Below are 23,368 nucleotides of genomic sequence, written 5' to 3'. Positions count from 1 at the left end.
TAATTTAAAAAAATATTGCAAAAAATCTGTCCACTTCACAATTATGTTGTACTTTGAGTTTTTTTGTTTTTTTTTTCTAATAGAAGAACCCTATAAAGTACATTGAATGTTGTGATCTCATTGTCAAAAAATGTGAAAACGTTGAAGGGATAGAAACACTTTTTCAAGGCACTGTAGCTTCTAAACGTATCTTGAAAGGTCAAGCAAGCCAGCCGTATAAAGCTGATAGCAGTTTGCAGCATGTGGCTTTTTGTTTCGTCAAATTGCCTCAAAATCAAGGCCAAAGAAGTGTCACAAGGTGAAAAGGGGTGAGAGGAAGAAAGACGGGGAGGGGGGCTAAGACAGTGTGAGCTGAGGGGAGATGGGGGGATGGAGGAGCGGAGAAAGAAAAGGAGATGTGCTAATTGTGGATGGCAGTGGTGCTGATAGCTGTAATGATCTCATCTGTCTCTGTGCGTGGAGGTGGAAGGACCGGACTCCTCCTGAGAGAATAGCGCCCTCCTTCAGTGTCAACAGGGTTAACTATCTCTATAATGAAATCTGCAAAGTCGTTAACTTCGGCTCTTCACTCTTTCTCCCTTCTCAGCTCTTTACTCTTCCTAACACTTTTTGGGTCCAGCTCATTTCCTCTTCCTATTTCCTCTAACCCCTCCGCCGCCCCCAGCTTCATTCATCCATCGCACAATATACTCATTTGCCTCATGTCTACTTGTTAGATCAATTAATATCATTACTTACTGTTCTGCAACTTTTCGTCTTCCCAAACGTCTTCATCCACCTCAGTTCACAGCTTCCTTCCATGCACTTCCCTCCTCTACTCTACATCACTGTTTTGGCCTTATGACTCTTTTAGAAGAAGCCTATTGATATTTCTCCCCCACCCTGAAACTCCTCTCCCTCCACCCCTCACAGGGGTCCAGGCATTTAATATACAGAGCATGCCTCCTTCATCTGAGCCTTCATTTTCCAGCGCCCGTCTTTGACAGACAGGTCCCCCCACTCCCTCAGCGTCCATATCGATCACGGCACATGAGAGAGAGGAGGGATAGAGTGTGAGAGAGAGAGAAGGGGGGATGCTAGGAGGAAGGGTGAGGGAGGCAGAGACAGAGTGGCCCCTCAGGACAGCGGTCGCGGAGCAGACAGACAGATGGGCGAAGAGGCCTGTGGTAGCTGGGAAGCCGTGCGGTGGAGAGTACAGGATGAACTGAAAGGCCTCCCTCTGTTGGGGATGCGGGGGACAGGCAGGCCGAGCTGAAGTCAGAGCACTTGGAGGGAAGAGAGCAATTGAGAGATTAGCTGACAGCTGTCCTTGAATATATTTCTTCAAGCTGAGTCGAAGAAAATAAAAGAAAGAAGACGTTTGTCCCTGATTTAGCTGGACATAAACTTTATTTTAAAACTTTCTAACTTTCTAACTAATTGAACTCAATGGTTTATTTCCATACTCTGGATTTCCATCTTTTTAGTGCGGTGCTTTAGAATAGCACTTATGCTGCTTGAGCTATGAAATGTTATGTCTTTATTGGTGAGTTATGTGATAAAACAGCACAATGTAGTTCAGAACTGTAAAATGAAACAAATATAAGATATGGTTTTCATACATTTACACATTTTCAATGTGTGTTCAGCCCCCCATGAGTGGTACAAATTTATACCACACTTTGCAATAGTATTGTCAATACAACTTTTCTTATAAATGATTAATGAATAGTTAATGCAATTGTTATTACTTAAGAAAAAATAATCATGAACCATTAAGGTGTCTTTGTTGAACCAAAAGAGAGGAGTGACTGGCTATTTTTTTTTTTTTTTTGCCCGTTGAGTAATTTATAGCTACTTTACATCTACTTGACAGTTTTTATATGAAGTATTTTGGTTTATATAAATATTGTTAGCCGTCTGTAAATGTGCATGTATGAAGACAAATGAACTTATTTTGCAAAGTAAATTTTAGATATTTTGTTACTTTGACGGGGTTGTCTTTTTGTTTGCATTCACAGTTGGTTGATCATTTTCAGTGAATTACTTGAACTATACCAGAACTACTTCATGCCCAGGTTACTAAAAGACATTATTTTTATAAATTTGAAGGGTGCCTTCAGTAGATGGAATGAGTCCAGACATGAAAGCAAAACTTTGATCAAACTAGGTGGTGGCAGGGCTCTTGAGCGCGCTCGTTTAACAAGGTTGCTCTTTGTTTAAAAACCCATTCCCCCTCAGTGCACATGTTTCAGTTTGATCCGGCCTCTTGTGACCCAAAACGCAGTGGGAGGCAAAAAGTGATTGTCATTCTTTCTACACACCTGATTATCCCTGATCTATACTCTTGGGAGCAGAAGTGGTGAGAGGACTGCAACGCACTGCAAAAAAAAAAAAAAAAAAAACTGGAAAAAAGTATTAGGGAAAGTAAGTTAAAGACAGTAGATAAGGACAGACGAATGTAGAGGAGAAAAGGAGACAAAACTTAAAGGAAGCTGAGAAGGTTGCAACTGGCAAGTTTGGATGTGAGATGAAAGGAGGGAAGTGGAGGAGGAAAAGAGAGCTGTGTAAGGGAGGGAGGGTAAATGGAGAGAGGTCCATAAGCCCCTGGATGATGAGAGAGAGGCTGACTCTCCCAGGACAGATTTGACAGGTTTCAGAAGTGGGGGAGCCTGCAGCTAGAAGTGTCTGCCTGCACCCTTAGGAGCTGTAGGGAGGGCTGGTGTGGAAATTGTGATTGGGAATATGTGCTTAAGACAAACAAAACAGAAGAAAGTGTGTCTGATGAAAGTCCTGTGTGTGTGTGTGTGTGTGTGTATGTGTGTGTGTGTGTGTGTGTGTGTGTGTATGTGTGTGCACTGTTTTTTTTTTTCAATTTATGTCACCACATGAGGAACAAACTTGAAAAACTACAGGATGCACTGCCTTAAAATCCACACAAGTGTGACAAATAAGGTAGTTTAATTAGCTTGTTGTTTAGTTGCAGCTCACATGCTGCTGCTATGTGAAGGTAGGTTCATGACAACCTCGACACAGAAGAAGAAAACAGAGGGCTAAGCTTTAACTTGGAACTCAGAGCTATCTGCTTGCAGCTCTGCATCAACTCCCAATTTGTTTGTTTTGCCTCAGAGCCCTCAGATAAGGTTCTGTGTCGTGAGTTCTCAAATTAGGCAGAAAGGAGCACATGTAGGCTAGACGGATAAATAAATGAAAACGAGAACAGGAAAGGGGAGAAAAAAGGAATAAACTTATTTTTTCTCCCTCCACAAACAGCTTAGTATTGGTGCAGTGCAGCCTGCAGAGAGCACCACCCTGCCAAAATAAAGATGAGCTGGGGCCTGTAGTAAAGGAGACGTCTGCCATGCGCGGCCCATGAGATCTAATCAGAGGGCTTAATATCCCCCACAGCGAGAAGACCTTGGCCCCTCAGCCCTGATACCCCTGATGCCCAGCCCGGCTCAGTGCTCTGTACAGCTCTGTGCAGCTTGGCTCTGCTCTGGCTCTGTGGCCAACAAACTCCACAAAGTTCGCTCTCTTCTCTCTCCCCTCTCCCCTCTCACATTCTCAGCAGGGAGAGACACAATGGTCAGCCGTTGATCCTGTTTGGATGTGTTTTTTTTTTGGATTATTTCTTTCTATCCTCGTTTCAACCCTCCAAGAAGAGATGTATCTGCCACCCTCCAGCTCCTTCAGAAGAAGCAATGCAGTTGTAAATTTTATATCTTTTTCATACTGCCAAATTCCAAAACATGGTCCCATCTTAGTGCATTTTAGCTTATTCCTTTATTGCAGTACATTTGTACATGTTTCATGCCGATGTGACAATCACAATAGACAGACAGGGTGACAAAGCTTGGTTTTTATGACATAAAGCAAGACATGTAACTTCTGCAAGGACAGAACAGTTGCAGTGCCTTCAAAAACTCTTGAAACCTCTTCAACCTTTTCATAATTTATCACATAATAACTCCATGGAAGCATTTTATACACGCACAAAGTAGTGCATAGTTGCAAAGTGGAACAAAGAATCCCATCTTTGTTTCATGTTATTTTTATTTTTTGTAAATATTTTGGAGTCTTGCAGAGGTATAAAAAAATACCAACAGTGTAATGCTGCCAATGTGTGGCACTTCTGGAGTGTTTTACAAATTACATATTATTTGTTTTCTTTTTATCTCATCTGACCAGAGCATGTACTTATTTATGCCTGTTCTTACATGGTTTATGGCAAACAGCAAACATGAAGCAGATACTTTTTATCATTTTTTAACAATGACTTTCTTTCCATTCAGAAAGACAAGTCAGAGTTTTGGAATGCACAACTGGACAATGTTGTCAAATTCTCCCACATTAACAGTGGATTTCTATAGGTTCTTCAGAGTTTCGCTGGGGCTTTTAGAGGATGCTGTGATGTGAGCTTTCTTTATTTGCTTAAGCTTTATTTAACCAGGTAAACCAGTTGAGAACAGATTCTAATTTGATTTTGTCAAAAGCTTTAGTAAGGCAAAACATTCCAAAACAATTAAATTGCAAAAATATTATAATAAAAGGTTTTAAGGACACTTCGTTGCACAAAATTTGTAAAATACTTTCAACAGAATCCTACAGAAATTACTAATTGGAAACTATTGCTTGCAAGCGTTAATGCAAGTAAACGTATAGGTATTAACAATGGGTTCAGCATGAGCAGAAGATGAGACAGGGGACCTCAGACGTTTGTCCACAAGGTCCACTGTAGCACAAGACAGCGTCTCTTTTGGTTGTACATAGTACTTTGTGGTTGTAAGGCAACAAAATGTAAAAAAGAAGCTTTTTCTCCCTTGATGAATCAGCAGCTCAAATACATTAAAACATATCCTTTTTTTAGTATTTATTAATCCTACTGTTGCTTAACTAGGCAATTGAAACATGTAAATCATTATTTTTTTAAACTTTCAATTAGCTATCACTTTTCTTTTGGATATCACCGAATGCCATCAGTTGATGAATGCAAAACTGATTATAAATTTGCCCCTTATTGAACCAGAATTACATGTTAACAGCGAGTAACATCTAACTTGACATCTCAGTTGTGTTTGGCAATGTTGTATAGTATTTGAAGGCCCCCCAAGTCTCAAATCCATTTTTATTTTTGCTGTATTGACTTTTTTTTCCTCCAGCCAAAGACATAATGAAGGCTTCCTGCAGCTGCTCTGACCTGCTTCTGTACTGTATATGCAGACAAAAAGCAGCTGAAGGAAAGGGCCATTGTTTATCAGTACAATTTCTGCCTCCAGAGCACGGATTTCAAACGGAAAATTGTTGCAGTTTTTAGAGCATAAGGGAGAGCCCAAATAAGTGTTATAGCTGAGGTCTTAACCTAGAGCCGAAATGTTTTGTCACCAGTCGTACAACTGGCAGTTATGTTCATCCTCATATTGCTGTGGTCATTAGTCTCAGAAATGGGCCATGGAGTTGCTGTTTGTTCATTAGAGGAGGTTTGTTCATTTGTGGTTAACGTTGCTGCCATGTTCCACAGACAGCTGCCATCTAGGCATTAGCAGTCTGACAGCGTCCCAACGGCGTGTCTGCTATGGATCTAAACTTTTATTTCCCAGGTCAGGGAGTGTGACATTCACCGAAGCCGAGTGTTTCTCAACCCTACACCGCTCAATAATTAATAATCGCTCTCCCAGGTGAGCACCACTTCTTACATGTTGAAGTTGTATATCTACGGCATGGGGCCAGAGTGAACCTTAAAGCCTTCTCTCTGTCAGACGCCTCACCTTTTGTGCCTGTTTCTTGTCATCTTCTGTCACCCCATAGCCACCAGTGCATCCATTTAAAAAAAAAGTTATTTTGAGTTGTAAGAAATTCAAATGAAGCCCCCATGTGCTAACTTTTCCACAGCAACCAGACCTTTGGGATTAGAAAGCCATCTTTAAAGCACAGGGATACGGGATAACAAACGGTGTGTTTGAAGTGCTCCTTGGAGGGTGTACCAACACAAGTCGCTCAGGCATACACAGGCGCATCCCCACTTAGCTTTTTCAATGTTGACCGTGGCTTAATTAAAGCACAAATATATGGTATGTGTTTTAAGCTCCTGTGAGTTGTGTGTTTATATGTTGGTGAGTTATAATCTGTGCCTGTATAAATAAGTAGTGGAACATCATGAATATTTATACTGTCAATATACTGTAATTAGTGATGTAGACTAATGGAGGCCATGTTTTGCACTTGAAGCCATGCCAGTTTTTGTGGTTGTTTATTTCCTGGCTTGTTGTCCCCACAGCAGTGCTAAATAAAGAGCATCATTATTCCCCAAACATCATGAATTTACCAGCTCTAGCACCAGAAATATGACTGTTCTACTCCATAGAAACTGTTTTATCCCAACCAATATGTAGTGCCAGCCACATTTATGAGCACTCCTGGTAAAAAGAATTAAAAAGGCTTAAAATAAGTTAATCTTTTATCCCAGTAGCATAATTTCATACAAAATATTTATGAAAAATCCCATCTTTAATTTGAGTGCATTTATTCAGTGAGGTAAGAGCTCACACATTGGGAGCTAATTGTTTTGAACAAACTCACCAGTCCTACAGCTTGCCACTATTCTTAACAATTGCTTGAAAAATAAATATAACCAAAGCATTATCTTTATACTTTAGTTTCTCAAGGCAAATAGTTTCTTAGTGACCATGACTTTTTTCTCAGAGGTATACATAAAAAGTCAGTTTCTTTTAGATCACAAAGCTAGACAAGGAGCCATTTTAACTTTCCATTAAGCACAGAGGAAGGCCAAAGAAGTGCTCACTGTTAGAGTTTTTATATATAGATGTTAGCTCACCAAGTCTCCCGAAAATTGATTAGATGCCATTTACATGGCAGCTGCTTTTTGCCATGTAAAAAGCAGCATGCTTTTTGGGACACTGCCAGGAAAAAAACCTTTTAAGCATCCGGAATGTAAACGTGGATTTGCTCCATGAAAATGTGTCTTTGACAAAGGAGTACATTTTGGGGCTTGCTGTGGTGGCGCAGGGGGTTAGCACGCCCCACGTTTGGAGGCCTCAGTCCTCAACACAGACGTCGCAGGTTTGACTCCAGGTCCCGGCGACCTTTGCCACATGTCTTCCCCCTTCTCCTCATCCTTTTCCCTGTCTGCCTACTGTCAAAAATACGAGTCACTGGCACCGCAAAAACTCTTTGGATAAAAAAAAAAAAAGAAGTACATCCTCCCTACTGCTAAGAATGGCGGAGGAGGTATAATTCGTTAGGCCTATTTCTCTTTCAAAGACCTTTTTTACTGCTCCTGGACTTTAACTGGGTCTGTGATCTGAACTGATGAGGCTTAGATTTAGCTTTTCTACAATAACCATTCCAGATGGGTTTGGTGTTGAACAAAAGGTTAATATGTGGAAAATAGAGACAGACAATTATTATATCCTTTATCTTCATCATGATTTTTGTTACCATGTTAAGAATTCTATTTTATGGTAACAACAATAAGTTGCAATGGGTGATGTTTCCCAAACCCCAAAACTGACTGACTATTAGATCCATGAGAGCATCAGTAAACATAAATGTGTTTAATTTTTTTTTATAAATGCTGCTTAACAATAAAGTCACACCCAAATCATTAGGTGTCCTTTTGTTGAGAACCATATTTGTGCTTTGTGAGGCTTTGGTTGCAGTTTATTCCAAAAGACATGGTTCACCAAACACAGAATCAATCTTATCATTCACAGGTTTGTGCAATTAAACATGCCTGCCACTGTATGTGTGTAAAATGTTTATGTAATAATTTATTTGTAAATAAATTCTTCACTGTTTGAAAAATCATTAGTCTGTTTTATTTAGCCAGATGGACTTACAGTGCTGTCAATTTTGATTCATCAGCAAAGTGAAGATGCATTTACAATCTTTGTTTACTATTTTATGTTTTTTTCTGTGCAGTGTTCGTTCAGGCCAACAAGCTCCAGCAGCACATTTTCTCTGCCCACGGACAGGAGGATAAGATCTATGACTGCTCACAGTGCCCACAGAAGTTCTTCTTCCAGACAGAGTTACAGGTGAGCTTTTAAACCCAGGTGTAGCTCGCCAGGAAAGACAAAGAGAGCCAATCACAGAGCTCAGCTCCACCAGCACCAAACACAGGGCTCCGGCTATCCTCCTCCACTCCGACTGGGACAAGCGACTCAGAAGGAATTATTTCAGTCTGTTTCCAAAACTCATTTGTGATGTGCAGATATGATTTGATTTGCTTATTAGACCAGCCAAGCACTAAAATATCTGGAATTAGAGGATTAGCGGAATGCTCATTTTTGAAGAGGTAATTACATACAGCGCAGAGGCAAAAACACGGCTGAGTCAATATGCCTGCATCTCCTCTCCTAATCACAGAGGAGGCCTCATGGCTAAATATGAGCTCTGTCCTCAGGGAGTCGGTATCTGCCCTTCAACAAAGTTACTAGTTGGACTTATGAACTCGCAATGTTAGAAAGATAATCCATTTTCTAGCAATCTTTTCCTCTGCTCCTTGGAGAACCTGAAAAAATGAAACAGACCTTATTATATTATTTCACTGTGGTGGTGTTTTCGAGCAGCTCTGTTTTGTTTGGGGGATTCTCTATTGTACACTTCTCATATCCAGATCTCTTTCTATTACCTTTTTGAAACTGAATCACTAAAATATGAACATTCTATAATTGCGGTGTTCAAAAGTGCTGAAATTATATTTTTCTTCATTTACTTTAATATTGTAAAAGAATCAAGAAGCTCCTCCTGTTGGCATTGACCTGGATCTTGGATTATGCAGCGCATCAGAGTAGCTGGTAGCCAGAGGAAGTGCCCATTGATTGGGAATGATTTTCATATTGAGATTCAGGTTGTAAACACATAGGTGTGCATCTGCCAGGAGGAAGGTGAATGTGATCATTATTTGCTGGTCATTCCGGCGACGGGAACATGAATAAAACAAGTCCTGATCCACCGACACGCAACTCTGCAGCAGGGAAGATTATATGAAAAGCCTCAGCAGCACCCCACCCATTGTTAATGCCTTTCAGTCACATCAAGCCCCCTTAATTTGTCACGTTTTCATTTCTCATTGGTACAAGTGTTTTCTATATGGCACGGGTTGCGAGAGATACCAGTAAACAATCTCAAATAACCTGGGGATGTTTTCCTGCTTTTTTTTTATGTTTGACATTTTCAGGAATGAAGTGATCTCCACCTCCCGGAGGTAATGTTTCATGCATGATTATATTGTTTTACTGCGTGTGAAAAGACAAGTGCAGTACATGAAAGACCTATAGCATTCTGCTCTGAAACAGGAGGTTATGAAAGGAGAGCAAGAATGAGCTTGGGGGATAAGACAATCATTATCTCCAACCTGTTCCGTGCTCTTCTGACAGTCCCGTGTGAGCGCACGATGACATGATCTCAAACACACGTGCCGTACATATAGATACATGCGTTGCTTCTTGTAAAAGCAGATACTTAAAGGAAATTAAGTTGTCATGTGGTGCCCTTTTAGAGTTTTTACCCACAGTGCTTTGCAGCACCAATAATAGCTATTGTTCTTATTTTATTGTGCTGCAACCACAGATCTCTAAATATTTATTTGGGAATCCTTAAAGAACACCTGTTAGTTTCTGTAAAAGGGCTGTGACAGCAGCTTCTGTCACTTCCACCTTCTGGAAGGACAATAACCCTGAACATACAGCCAGAGCTATTATAGAATACTTTGGATTTTCAGATAGTTTGGATTTTTGGATCAACTTCTTATGTTGAAAAAACCTTGTCAAACAGGCAATGAATTAAAAAGTGTTCATATTGATGCAGTCAATATGAACACCACTGTGATGGTGGCAACATGATGCTGAAGAGGCTCATAAGACCTGCTGCTGTAGTTGCAGCAAAATTTTTTTCTATAAAGTGTGGAATGAGGGAGCATTGTACATATATGCAAGTCTCATTTTTCAGGTTTTTATTTCTAAAGATATTCTTTTTAAAAGTTATATCTTCCACTTCACACTTGAACGTTGTTTGTGGTTGTGACTTGTTGAAATGTGAAAAAGTTCAAGGGGTATTAAGATTTCTGTGAGGCACTGTAAATTTTGTTTTTCCTGAACTTATGAACTGCTTATGCATTTTATTTACGTATAATAGCTAAAACTTGACAAAAAATTAATTTGCTAACCTTTACCCTTCCAGATATCTGCTTGATACAGGGTGCTTTTTTGTCAGACTGTCTGAACTGGAACTTACTTCTAGCAGAAGAGAATCCTTTCTTTGCTTGGACCTGAGTTTGGAGTCTCTCCCTGATCCTCTCTGACTCTTTGGCCCACTGGCCGGCTACCTGGGCCCCCTCATCTCTCACAGTAGTGGGAAGGGTCAAAGGGCCAGTGCAAGCTGGGGAGAGGAAGCAGCAAGGAAACAGAGAGAGCTGCCATGGCAGGTAAAGCAAAGGAGGGAATATATTTTATTAATTCGCTGCTGAGATCCTGAAACAGACCAAAGGCTGTGACAGGTATCCTGTGCACCACATCACATCCTCCCCCCATGAACTCTACCCTGTGAGGGGCTAGCCAATTTTCGCCAGCCTGTCGAGATGGATGATGGGAGAGCATCCGTCTAATCAGCCCTCCCAGGACCTCCCGCCCAGCTGCCCCCCCTCAGACCGACCAGATTGACTCACTCCTGGGTCTGCGTGCCCCAGAATCCAGAGTCCAGTGGAGAAAAACCTCTCTTGCTCTTCTTTTCTGTTTCTTCTATTTCTCTTTTTCGCCTTTTCCACCTTGACAAAAAATGAGCGGTGAGATGTATAGACCTCTGCTGAAAGTCTGCAGAGGACTCCCCTCTACCATCGCAAAACTCTCACACGGCCTCAACGTTGCGTATCCCTCTCATTCAACAAATTAAAATGAAATACTGAGCAAAGCTATCACATACATTGCTGATTTTGAGGGCAGCCTTGCTGCTCAAACAGTCTCTCACTGACCACTTGAATGACAGTGTGTCCTCTCACCCACTTCACCTTAGTTCCCCCTTCTGTCCATTCATAAGTGGCTGAATGGCTCTGCTAAAGAACACCTTGCAATGTGAAACTTCCCCTTTTTGCAGTTTTAGATGCAGCTGCATTCCATGTGGCTTCAAAGAACCGAGCCACCAACAACGATGCTCGGCTGGATTAATTAACCAGATTCATTAACTGATAGATCCACAGTAACAGCCGAAGCTTTAATCTAACATTTCTCAGAGTGCAACTCATTTGTATTTGTTTGTGAACGTCCAGATAGCCTTAACTTTAGTGTTGCACTGACTGCTGGATGGCTGCAATCAGAAGGATTTATTCTCAATGATCCTCTAAAGATGAGACGATGAGGCTGAAGTTGTTCAGAAGCACCAGGTTACATTTTCCACACAAAATTCCCTCGATCCTTCTGAACCGCTACATCTTTTATTCTAGCCGCCGTCCGATTTCTCTAGGTTGTTGTAAGCCACGGAGTATTGTAAGTCTTGCTGTGATCGACAGAGAAGCGTTACAATCTGGGTGCTCAATGACTTCTCCCTCCCCTCAGACGCCCGCAGGACACGCACCTTAATTGGAGCATCTTTTTTTTTTCTTCCTGAAAAAAAAAAGGATTCCTTCAAAGACAATCCAAAGCACCCCAGCCTTAATGAGTGCTGAAAGTGACAAGAGCACATCTGCATCATTTTCTACCACTCCCCCCCTCACAAATGAGATTCTCTGCTCCCCGTGTGATGGCTATTATTGCCAAGCTGTGACCAATTCAACGGTTTTAATTAAGCATATTTATAGGTTTCACGGTCACCAGGTCAGCGTAAACAGCTATGTTTGTCATAATGTCTGTCCTGGGCAGAATGCAGGGAAAAGAAAGGGAGAGATGGATACTTTGTGAGAGCCCAGTCTGCGGCAAAACAGCAACAGAGTGGGTTCTTTGAGCATCAGAATGCATTGAATTACTTTTTCTTATTTTTCAAATGACGGCTCCCAAAAATGACATTTTAGACACTTCGTTTCTTTCGCTCCCTCTGCCTTTCAAAGCTGTTCTTTAGTTTGACGCAGGAGACCTAATTCCCCAGAAGTTTTTCTATTATTAATTTTAAAGTATGCCCCGGAAAATGCCCTAACTGCCCCGAGTCCCTAATGTGTCATACAAAAGCAAAGCTTTATGCATTTGTCCCCAAGTGGCTCTCAAACACCAAATTTTTCCTGAATGTCTTGATCTGCCAAGTGTGACAGCTCTTCACACATTTGAAAGTGGCAAATATATATTTATATTTCCTTTCATATGACAACTTGTTTTCTTCTTCATCACCCCAGGTTCTTGGAATTCTGGCACTGTTTCAAACAGCGGCACGGCAAAATAAAACGAGTGAATTAGGGGGAAAAAATAACTTGTGAGGCGCAATCATTAATATTTAAACTTATTTATAATTGCGTACCAGCCTGTGCGCTGTTGCTGTGTGTTGTAAACGAACACATATACCGCCTTAGATGGCTTATGATGTTTATCACAATAGTTGTGTTCTACTTTTGTAGGTGGATCAGAATTAGACAGCATGACAGACCTAATGATCCTGGGAGGATATTTTCTTTCGCACTGCGTGTATATATGAGATTGTGTTTGTGGGTATACATCTGTGTGCATCCTCTATGTATTTGTCTTTGTCTTCATCTCTCTCAGGGTCTGATATGTGCATGCAAACACAATGTCTGGAGGGAGACATGACAAAAACTCCCAGAAGCCTTTGAGCTCCTCTGTTTTTTTGTCTTTTTTTCCTCTGTTGCACCATTGGGGAAAGTTAAATCCAAACAAAGAGGAGACGCTCAGTGTACTGCGCTTGAATCCATCTCCGGATCCTTTCCTCAAACATGTCTCTTTTACTTTACTAGGTTGACTTTTTCAGCAACTTTGATAAAAACAATTTGAAGCATTTCTCAAGGAAACTCATGCAGTTTTAATTTTCTGTCTGTAGTGATTTGATTTTCAGGTTAACAGAATGTATCAGAGGACACAGCAAGCAGCATCAGAGCAATGATTCCAGCCGGAATTTGGTTGTCATATTTTACAAACACTGAAGTTTAACTTTTGCCATTTGGAAAACAGGATGTCTAGAGAGTTATAGACAAACATGGAAATTTTTCAGTTACATTTTTTTTGTAATTTATGAAAATAAGTGTATGCATAAAATATATGCACACAATTTTTACATATTTGTATTGTCAAATTTCATTCTCTATCCCTTTGCAGTTACAGATATTGACTAAGGTTTCAGACTTGAACTCAAACTGTACTTCAGTCATAAAAACAAAAACTTTGAACTTGTCTTAGATTCATGCTGTAATCACTTCAAACTTGACTTAGATTCGGACTCCTAGATCCAAGTTTCATAAGCTCATCTTATTTTCTGTAGCAACCAGTGAAATCAAGCAAGCATGTAACCTGCTAGATTGAGTCAAAAACTGGCCATACCAAGATAACAAGACTAAGACTTTTAGGGAAGCAAGACCAAATCCAAGGCCAAGACGAACTGATTGTAATGGTGAACCATCTTCTTTAGAAAGGTTCTCTGCAACAAAATGTTGGTGAACTCAAACCCAGATTACCAATTGCATGCAACTTATCCAACAAATTTGACAAGGTGTTAAAAGGTTAGACAGCCAAGTCAGACAGCTTTGGCTTGATGTTGCCATTCTTTCTGCAAGCAGAAAAAATGGAGACTTAAATCACTTAAGACTTCCTTCTTTCTGTGAACTGTAGAGACAGAAAAACATCTGTACATTTGCAATGGAGAACATTTCTATTTTGCAGCTTGATTAACTCAGGCACACTTGGGTTATACAGGAGTACTGTGATTCAAAGAATAGCAGCAAGTACACCTGAGACTGGCAAAAAAGCTTGCAAAACAAACCTCCCACCCCCTGACAAATTAAGACTTTGTAGTGGCCTTTTTGTAAGAACGATTGAGATCTCCAGTCTGGAATATTAGCAACAATGGCAACAACTTGCACATTGAAAATGATGTGTGAGTTAGAAGTACTTTTTTTATTATTGTTTTTGCCATGACTGCTACAAAACACCCTGCAAAATAACTGTTTCTCTCATGCAGAACTGCAGAAAGATTTTTGAAGAATTTTGCCCACATCTATGATCATATCTACCACTGCAGCATCAGTTGAAAAGCTTGGGTGCGCTCTAAAATATCCCTAGTCAAAGTCTGTCCCTGACTGAAGTGGTTAAATGTGAAAGTAATTGTGTTTTGTTTCTGGGACTGACATGCGGAACCCCACGGACCCCATCTCCCTCCCAGTGACAGGCAGAGATCCTCCCCCCTCGCTCTGTCTAATTAGAGGATGTAGCCCAGGGCTCGTGTCCCAGGAAGACCCATCCCCCTCCCAAGATGGTTCCCCTAAGAAAGCCCTTAATTGGGTTCTTTAGTCATAGACTTCATTTTGGCTGGAAAGGCATCTGTGTGTTGCTATCACCTCACAATACAGTTTGTATCGCTCTCTTGTGTTTTTTTTCTATTCCTCTTTCTCTCCCTTTTTTTCTCGCCCTCACTGGCCTTCTCTCCGTCTATGCTCCTCTCTCCCTCTCCCACTCTCTCCTCACTTAATGAGGCCCCATAATAACACAGCAGTTGTGCAGTTGTTTTGCTACCTCAGTCAAACAGCGGGATCACTGCATAGTGTGTTTCTAGTACCATTCACTTGTCTACTTAGACAGGGTAATGAGTATCATTTGGAGGTACAAAAGACCCGGCCCACAAAAAAAGCGGTGCTCCGTCATCTCCGGTTACTCCTCAGAAGTGTTTGCTCTGGGTGCTTAGATGTCTCAAAGTGTTTCAAACGTTATGGATTCAAGATGTATTTTTATAGCCGCTCAGTGTGACTACATGGAATACAGTGAAATCCATTGCTGTTGTCAGCTCCGTCCTCGCCTAGTGCTGTTACAGTATGACCATGACTCCCTGGGCACCTCGCTTGAAACAAGACTGTCTGTTACCAAGGAGACTGGGCTGGTTGTGGTGCAACAGTGTTTTGGGTCAACCCTCCCCATGGTCCGATAAGTGATGACTGTGGAGAATGCCAGCTGCTGTTTTATTTATTTATTTATTTATTTATTTTTTTTTTTTTTTTTTTTTTTTTTTTTTGTAATATCCATTGGCTAAACTAGCCAGCAGTAAGCTTGGCCTGGGGTCAGAGCAGGGAAGGATTACTCCCTCAGTGGACTGGTCGACAGTAGGGAAAGCACAAAGGAAGGACTGAGTCGATACTGGACAGCAAGTTCAACACACCATTAAAGTGCCAGAGAGAATGCTATAGTCCTGTCTTTCCCAAGAGTTTTTTTTTTTCTTCTCCCAAATAGCAAAAAAAACATTTCAAACTATGTCACAAATCTCACACAATTACTCATAATTCTGGTCATTGTTCCTGGACAAAGAACATTTTTAATTGACATAAACGGAAAACATTAAAACTTTCAAAGACAAAGCTATATTACTGCTGTCTGAAAGCTAAAATATCATATAAAATAATGTTCCACCATAGCCTCTGGACTCTGCAGCATATACTGGTTGATCACCTCACAAGCGATGCAAGGTTGGCCCGGATTGTAATTTACCTGTTAAAACACTTTATTGCATGTGTGTTGCAGCTGTCATGGACATTCATGGGCATTCATGGACAGTCTTCCAAGAATCGCAGCAATCATCAAATCATTTTGACACCACAACAAAAATAATGTATGATGCTGCTTCATATGTGGTACTCAGAATGGGAGCACATCAGCAACACACACCCTTCAGAGATGCAACCTGAATCCTGTCATTATGAATAAATTGATCAATACTCCACATAAAGCGGTGGCTACAGTTTTCTACTGAAACGCTACCTCCAACTGAGCTCCTAAACATTATTGGCCTAATGCAATCACTAAATAATAGTATTCAATCTTGTAGTTAATGACATGTTTCGCTGCTTTTTGAGGTCTTGTTATCTGGTATTGATTAACAATCAGCTGGTCACAAATGTTGTTTGCTGCTTAAAGATGCATTAAAGTCCAACTGTTCGAGCGCAGAAAGATTTTCTACAAAAACACAGAATAAAACTGACAGGCGCTCCAACTGGAGGAGATTTTTTACAGTGGTTTGTAGACACTACTCTGAGGTGGCACTATGTTTGTAAAATCTTAAAATAATTATTATGTTGAGCCAGTTCAAAGCTGGGTCTGACACCAGCCTAAAATAAGTACTTGAAGCACTATGATGGGAAAATTCTATGTAATATTGTATTTTTTTAAGTTAAAAAATTATTTTATGCATTAAATGAATTCAGTCTTTCAGAGCAATGCTAGACAAGTCTGTCTGAGAACTCCCTATTGTCCAGCAACAGCTAATTATATACTTAGTGCATGACTGCATGCACTTTCAGAGGCAATAGACAAGGGAACCATTTGTTTTGACTCTGGATTGATGTTTAAATTTTCAGGGTGAAATAAGAAATATACAGCATTAGTTTTGGGTATTAACTTGCTGTGCTAAAAGGAGTCTTAATTTAGACACATTTAACATAACCAATAATATATTTGTGTTTTGCTGTAATTTTAACTAAATTAAATTTATGTTCTCTTATAATTTCCCTGAGAACTATTTAATCTCATTATGATCTGTGTATTTTTTTATTATGTTTTGATGTGAAATTAATTTTGCTGTGCAGTGTGTTCAGGCATAATCATTTTATATCCTGTAAAACAATAATTCATTAGTGCATTTTATAACACTAATGCACATATTTTCAAAGAGTATGCAATACATAATTATGAATAAAAAGCCTAGAAAATAGATTTAAAAACAATAAAGGCTGCATAATGGGACACATTCCGGTCAATTCACTGGTTAGCTCTGCGTTTGTTTAAAGTGCAAACAGCTTTTTTTGTTCAAGAAACCGTGAAAAGGCCATGGCTTAAAAAGTCATTATTGCGCAGTCAGGTCTCCAACCACTCAATAAAACCTGGCTTTAACGTTACACTGGGTAGAAAGAGCAGTCACAATGCACTTAACATGTGCTCAGCAGGTATTACCTTATTGCTAATCAAACTTTGTTAGCGTGACGATTAAGCTTTACATCTCGCTCTCTGTGATGCTGGACAATGTGAAGATTTTCACTAGTACAGCAGGATCAGATGAAAGGGAGCTTCTGTGTCTGAGTCCAGTGGCCTTCCTCTGCAGAGCTGATGCAAGAGATGCACCTCTGTTGCCTCACTGGAGACCGGGCACTATCGATGGAGACCAGAGCAATGGGGAACGACATAAAGAATGATTAGTTAATAAATCAGCTCCCTAGCCGACTTGCTCTTTCCTGGTTTCTGCTCCTTCCCCAATCGTTCCCCATTATTTTCTCCCTCCCCCTCTTGTCTCTGCAGCAGCATTAAATCCTGAAGACACGTTGCACCTGTTTGCATGGGTACACCAGACCCCTGCCGGGTGTTCTCCCTCCTCTTCCACTACCCCTGAGGGCGCTGCAGTGGGGTGATGTAATCAGATGAAAGTGTCGGTTTAATGGTGGCATGGAGCCTAAGATGTGAGGAGAAGCGAGAAGAGAAAAGGGGTGCTCATTTCTCAGAAGGCCGAAGCGGGTGTGCCTTATCGATCAGCGCAAAATTTAATTTAGTGTAGAATTGAGTTGCTACGGTTTACCTGAACTACAGCAGGCCTATGTGGCCAGCAGGTGGTTGAAAGGATCGAGGAGGAGATTAAGGGTTGGATATAAGGGAGGGAAATGGATGATAAGGGGAATGGCAGAGTTTCAGGGGGAATAGAATTGGAGTTAGGATGAGAGCTAAAAGGCTTAATGGAGGGCATCTAATCCTAAATTGCTGCGATTCTAGTGTGACACCATTAGTGACATCCTCTTTACGGGTGCAGTGGACATTTTGCTCATTTTCTTACAAAAAGCAATGAGTGAACTGCATGTGTGATATCTAATTTGTGGCTGCACACTGTAGGTATTCGTTGCAGCCAACAATTGTGCAGAAGTAACTTGAGGAACTTGACAAGGATGAAGATTGGAAAGCGGATTTCCTCCCTCACCCTTCTTTCCACTCCTTTGTACTTATACACAGAACAGTTTATAGCTGCTCTGCAGAGTTCAATATCCACAGAGATAAAGGTATCAGTTTCATTTTCTCTTACCGTATTTTTTTCTTCCCCTTTTTTTCTTCTATTTCCCTTTAGTCTGCATGGCTGCCACAGCCACTGAAGTCGTTTAACACCGTCCTTGAGAAAGCCCTCAGTGTAAAAACTCCTGGCATGTTTAAGGAAAAAGGTAGAATGCAGTGTGTGTCTGGCAGAGCTGGGACATTCAGAGCGAGGGGTGGGGGGAGTTGTTCCCCAGAGGGGTTATTTTCCCCTCTAATAGCTGTTACGAGCCCTACATTATATCCAAGGAGCTACATTCCTTTGGGGTCCAGACATATGCACACTGACACAAACACACACACTCCCACCTAGATGGACTGGCACATTCACACAAAGGCATGCACACTCAGTTGAGCACAAATTTTCTCTGTTTCTCTCTTTTGCACACACATACACACACGCAGTCAGTTCTAGCCGCTTTGCTCTCCCCCCGTGTCAATATCCTGCCATTTGAAGTCACGTACTGCAGGGGCTTCTGGGAGTCACTGAGGAGCCAGGCTGACGGGTAATGGGCCGCATTCATTAATAAGGTTGCCGTGCTCCTGTCCCTCCTCAGCAACGCCAAGGATGTCTTCACCGGAGGGGTGGGGGGGTTGGCAGAGTGTGTGGAGGGAGATGAGGAGAGGTGAGGAGAGAGGGAGAGCATCCCATGGGGAGTCTCCTCCCAGACTCACTTAAAGGAGCTTTATTTCAGCAAGAGAGAGGGGAGAGGAAGGCGGGAGGAGCTGTCCAGGAGCCGCCGCTTTAAAAAAAACAGGGGCCCCGGCGAGCCACGCTAACCTGTACCAGGGTCACAATCCTGCTCCCCGTCAAACAGCTTATTACCCCACCTGTCGGGAAGTAATCGCCCCAGCTAAAAGGAAAGCTGTCGAGGTTTTTAAATGCTTTATGCGGAGGCAGCTGAAAGGGCAAAATAGGAAGGGGGGCTCTCTCAGTCCTGCCTGAGGAATTGTGCACCAACAGTATTGAAGGTGACTGCCTTGGTAAACTGCCTCTCGAATGTTCGGCAGGAGTATTTAATAGCTACTAAACCAAATGCTGATGAATGTATTTTTACCTATTAATGTGAACTTCCACTCATTAAGGCACCTTATTATAAAACCTTGCTAATCCTAGGCTGATCTCCAATTTTCCCTTCTGAACTTTCTGAATCCTGCATGTCACAGTTGGTTCAAGGCCCCGTAAATTTGGCTCAGAGATTTTGGTCCAATTTGACTGCATAGCTTCATGATTTGCTGCCGATTTGTCAGTAGCAAATCCATGATGTGATATGAATCTCACATTCCAAAAGAGCGGTATTGGGTTTCACTTTGGTGACTGAGGAGACTAATGGAGTAAAATGAACTTATTGACATGTTCAAGAAACCTGTTTAAGAAAAGCCATATCTTGCTTGTTTTCGCTATCATAACATGGTTACACTGGTACTTAGAGTAGGCTGTGGTGTTTAAAAGATGCTCAATTGATGTCAAGCCTCATCAAACCTGAAGTATGAATCCAATGTAGGGTGGATTCATGCTTTAATGTTACTTCAGCTATATTCTGACCCTATCATCTCTCATAGATGAAATTCCTCATCACATGAAGCACATTTTCCAATCAATTATTACGTGCGTTTAATAATCCAGTGAGAATTGTTGCCTCAGTGTCACGTTACAGTTGACATGAGTGAAACCTGTGGTCTCGTGGCATTGTAGCTTATCTGCTTCAAGTTTCAGTGTTATATTTTGTGTATCGATTGATAAAGCATAGTTATGTGAATGGCTGTTGCCTTTTCGTGATCTCCAGTCTGTCAATTCTTTTCTGAACTCAGAAAAGAATTGACACAGAACCACGCAAACAATATCCACTCACTGGATATTTTGCCCAGTTTTGATTTTGTTGCTTGGTTTGAACTTTAAGAAGTCATCTTCTCCTAGATGCCTAAATAAATCACCGCTATGTGATTGACTAATTTTGCAATTTTCTTAGTAAGCGATTACTACTGGCCAATCTAATAAATTGGCCAGTGAATCTAGGTGCGAAATGAAAGAAAGGCTCGTGTCCACTATGATGTTTGTGTCTGTGTGCGCTCATGTGTGATGATGACTATGTGACAGGTGTGTCTAGTCCATGCCAGTTTACGGAGTCCAAGGCCATGTTTTAAACAGAGCGCAGCAAGTGGGGCATGTAGTTTGCATTAAAGGGATTAGCAGTCACTTCAAAAGATGACCTGGATTCAGCCCACCAGGGACACCCGTTACACACCCCCTGGTCCACACTCCCTTTAAAGAACCTGGCACAGCTGCCCCACTACAACCCCACTCTCAACTGTGTGTATCTTTGCGTGTGTGTGCGCCTGCATGTATTCCAGAGAAACATCGTAACAGAGTTATATCCTCACCTTGTGATGGCGTCATGGTTAATTGTACCCCAATACATATTCACAGAGGTGTGGAGGATTGAATCATCAGTGGCCTTACCTGCACCTCTTGACATTTCCTCTGCGGGTTACATGTGTAGTGCATTTAATACATGTAGGCACCTTCAGGGAAGATTTTCTATGTGGTGTGTCAGAGTCTGATGATGGATTTGTTGCCATTGGGGCAGCCTTTGATTGAGGTTGGAATACTTTCTGTCACTTGTCTTAAATTATAATGTCAGACCAGATCTTAAAGGGTTAGTTCACACCATTTGAAGTGACGTTGATGTGGACACAACACTATTATTGTGTATTGATCAACCAACTCATTTGTTCAGTGGTCTGTACAGATCATGTGAACCTTTTATAGGTTGTGAAAATCAATATTTCTGATCAAATTATCCACAACTGAAATCCAGATATTTATTTTGTCACCACAAGGCAAACTGTTTAATCTTACACTCCTCTGGAATTTTCATTGTTTAAATTCAGATTACGGTAGTTTTTCTCAGAAATTGAAGTTAACAGGTAGTAGAGGGGCCAAGACCAATGTAGCTTCTACTGTGTCCAACTCCATAAATATCATAATAGTTTATGTGATTGCTTTGTATGAACCTTTAAACAATCTTGGTTTTGACTGGCATTTTCATGGAAGGCAAAATGTTTTTACAAAGAAAATGGAATTAAAGGGCGGAGTGTCCCGTTAAATGTACGTATCCTTAATTAGTATAAATCCAGTGTATGTGTTCTTAGTCTAATAACTGGTCTGAGAGGGACCAGGACCAAAGCTAAATGTGCCTGTCTTAAAACTCATCCTCACTGTGTTTTTACAAACTGTATTTCTTTGTTTGACCAAAAGTTATTCTAAAATGATAGGAGGTCACTTTGGTTTTTGTCTGTCTTAGACTAGTTGTTTCTTTCATCCTCTGTGTCAACTTATCTGGATTTGTACTAAATCAGTATTACAGGAGGGATAGCTATAGCTTTTGATATTTTTCGAACAAAACTTCGCTTAGCAAACTTCAGAACCTTCCCTTTTATTCTTTATGTCTTTGTGTGTTTTCAAGTTAAGCAAGCCTTTATTTTGTATAATCATGTCTTCCTTGTCTTGTTGTGTGTTTTTTGCAGAACCACACGTTGACTCAGCACAGCAGCTAACGTGGCAGCTCTCAGTGCTGTGACCAAGAACAAGGATTGCATGACGCACAGAACCAGTCCTGACCGCCAATTACTGTCTGCGTATTTTCCCACTGACTGACTAGTCCTGAGCTTTCGATTCAGTAACACCACCAGAAACCACATCACAGAAGAAGGAAAAAAAGAAGAAACAAAGGCAGAGAAAGAACATAAAAGAAGCCTTTCTGTTCTTTACTAATCATTGTGTCCAAAGTAAAGAAAAGGCCATCTTGTTTGTACATAGACTTCTTTATGTGTTCCTTATCTACAGGTATATTACAATCTTATACAGTATTTGCCATTGTACAGTTAAAAATGTTTGTCTAAAAGAAGAGTAAAGGAGGAAAAAAATATCATTAAATCTGTCAAACAAAATGGGTCTTGACCCACTGTGTGAAGAGGTGTGCCATTACGAGCACAGGACTCTTCATCACTGGCACTCCTTCGTGCTGTATACAGACACAGTCAATCATTATAAGGTAAAAATTTTGAAAAAAAGAAAAAGAACTGAATTCACCAGCATAGGCAGATATATTGTCTGTGTGTCTGTCATACAGTAAGCATGGCTGCCGGAGGAGCAGCTGTGAATGACGGCGCAACAAATCTGCACTGCCTGTGCTGAAGTTCATGCGAGAGACGGGAAAAACTAAAAACAACACAGAAAAGAGAAGAAAAAAAAACAGGACGGGGACAGACAGGATGCTGATATATGCAAATGCAGTGACACAGATTTGGAAAAGGCTAGCTCCTCTGGTTGGCTCGTGAACAGAGGCGTGAAGCTCCCATGTGGCTCTCAGAGCGTGGGGAAATCTCCGGCCCACTGATTCAACCTGTACATTTCTGTTATTAATGTTTACTGCTTGTTGAAGCCAGAAGATTACTGGAATTTTCTCCTTTTTTCCATGTTTTGTTATCTCTGTGTATTTTTCACAATTTGAATTTAGGGCATGAAGACTGAGCGCAATCTCAGACTGTCTCGGGGATACAACCGTAGTTCTAAAACGCCGTCCCTGGCTCTCCTGGAGAGTGTCCACCCAACCCTCTTCCTTTGCAGCGTCTCATTGCCCACTGCTCAAACTGGAAGCCACTGTGGCACCATACAAAACTCCTGATCCATCCTGTATTGTAAATGTTTTGCATTCATTGAACCTGAGATGCACTTTTGTATGAAACTTTCATGTTTTGACATTTTGACTGAAAATTGTTCGTATACAGTTTACAGGAAAACACAATCTCCTGCGGCAAAAAGGAAAGTTATCTCTGATGTTATTAAAATGTATTGTACAAATATAGAGTTCTGTATTTGGCAGACCTCATTTTTTTGTGTTGCACATGTGATGGAAATAATAAAAACTGTATGAGGAAATGGCTTTTGTGTCGCTTGTTTTCTAAAAGCTTTGTGTGCAGGAGGGTGAGAAAGCAAACACAATTAACCCATCAGACAAGACCTATGACAGTGCAGGCACAATTATCATCTGAAGCTTGCCCGGTTTTTTTATTGTATCAAATTGCATCCTATTTTTCCCCACTCCCTCGTGGCAGTCGCTAACGAACATCTGAGCATCTTAAGGGAGGTCTTTGTTATTAATGACTCCATTACC

At 41.0% G+C, this 23,368-nt stretch overlaps 1 protein-coding gene across 8 annotated transcripts in view; it reads left to right on the top strand.

Moving 5' to 3' along the window:
• LOC129362146 (zinc finger protein 521) overlaps window positions 1-23,137 on the top strand; it is a 112,678-nt gene extending 89,541 nt beyond the window's left edge. For all 8 annotated transcript variants that reach the window (XM_055033520.1, XM_055033513.1, XM_055033516.1 and 5 more), the window contains 2 exons: window positions 7,918-8,033; window positions 21,720-23,137. In XM_055033520.1, coding sequence (XP_054889495.1) covers window positions 7,918-8,033; window positions 21,720-21,749 — 146 coding nt within the window. In that variant the 3' untranslated portion in view covers window positions 21,750-23,137. The remainder of the gene's footprint in view (window positions 1-7,917; window positions 8,034-21,719) is intronic.
• Window positions 23,138-23,368: the final 231 nt, after the last annotated feature.

Source organism: Poeciliopsis prolifica, unplaced genomic scaffold (assembly GCF_027474105.1).
Source record: "Poeciliopsis prolifica strain line A6 unplaced genomic scaffold, Auburn_PproV2 SCAFFOLD008, whole genome shotgun sequence".
NCBI classification, from domain to species: Eukaryota; Metazoa; Chordata; class Actinopteri; order Cyprinodontiformes; family Poeciliidae; genus Poeciliopsis; species Poeciliopsis prolifica.
Note: the sequence above shows the minus strand (reverse complement) of the source record. Positions and strands in the feature narration are given on the sequence as shown.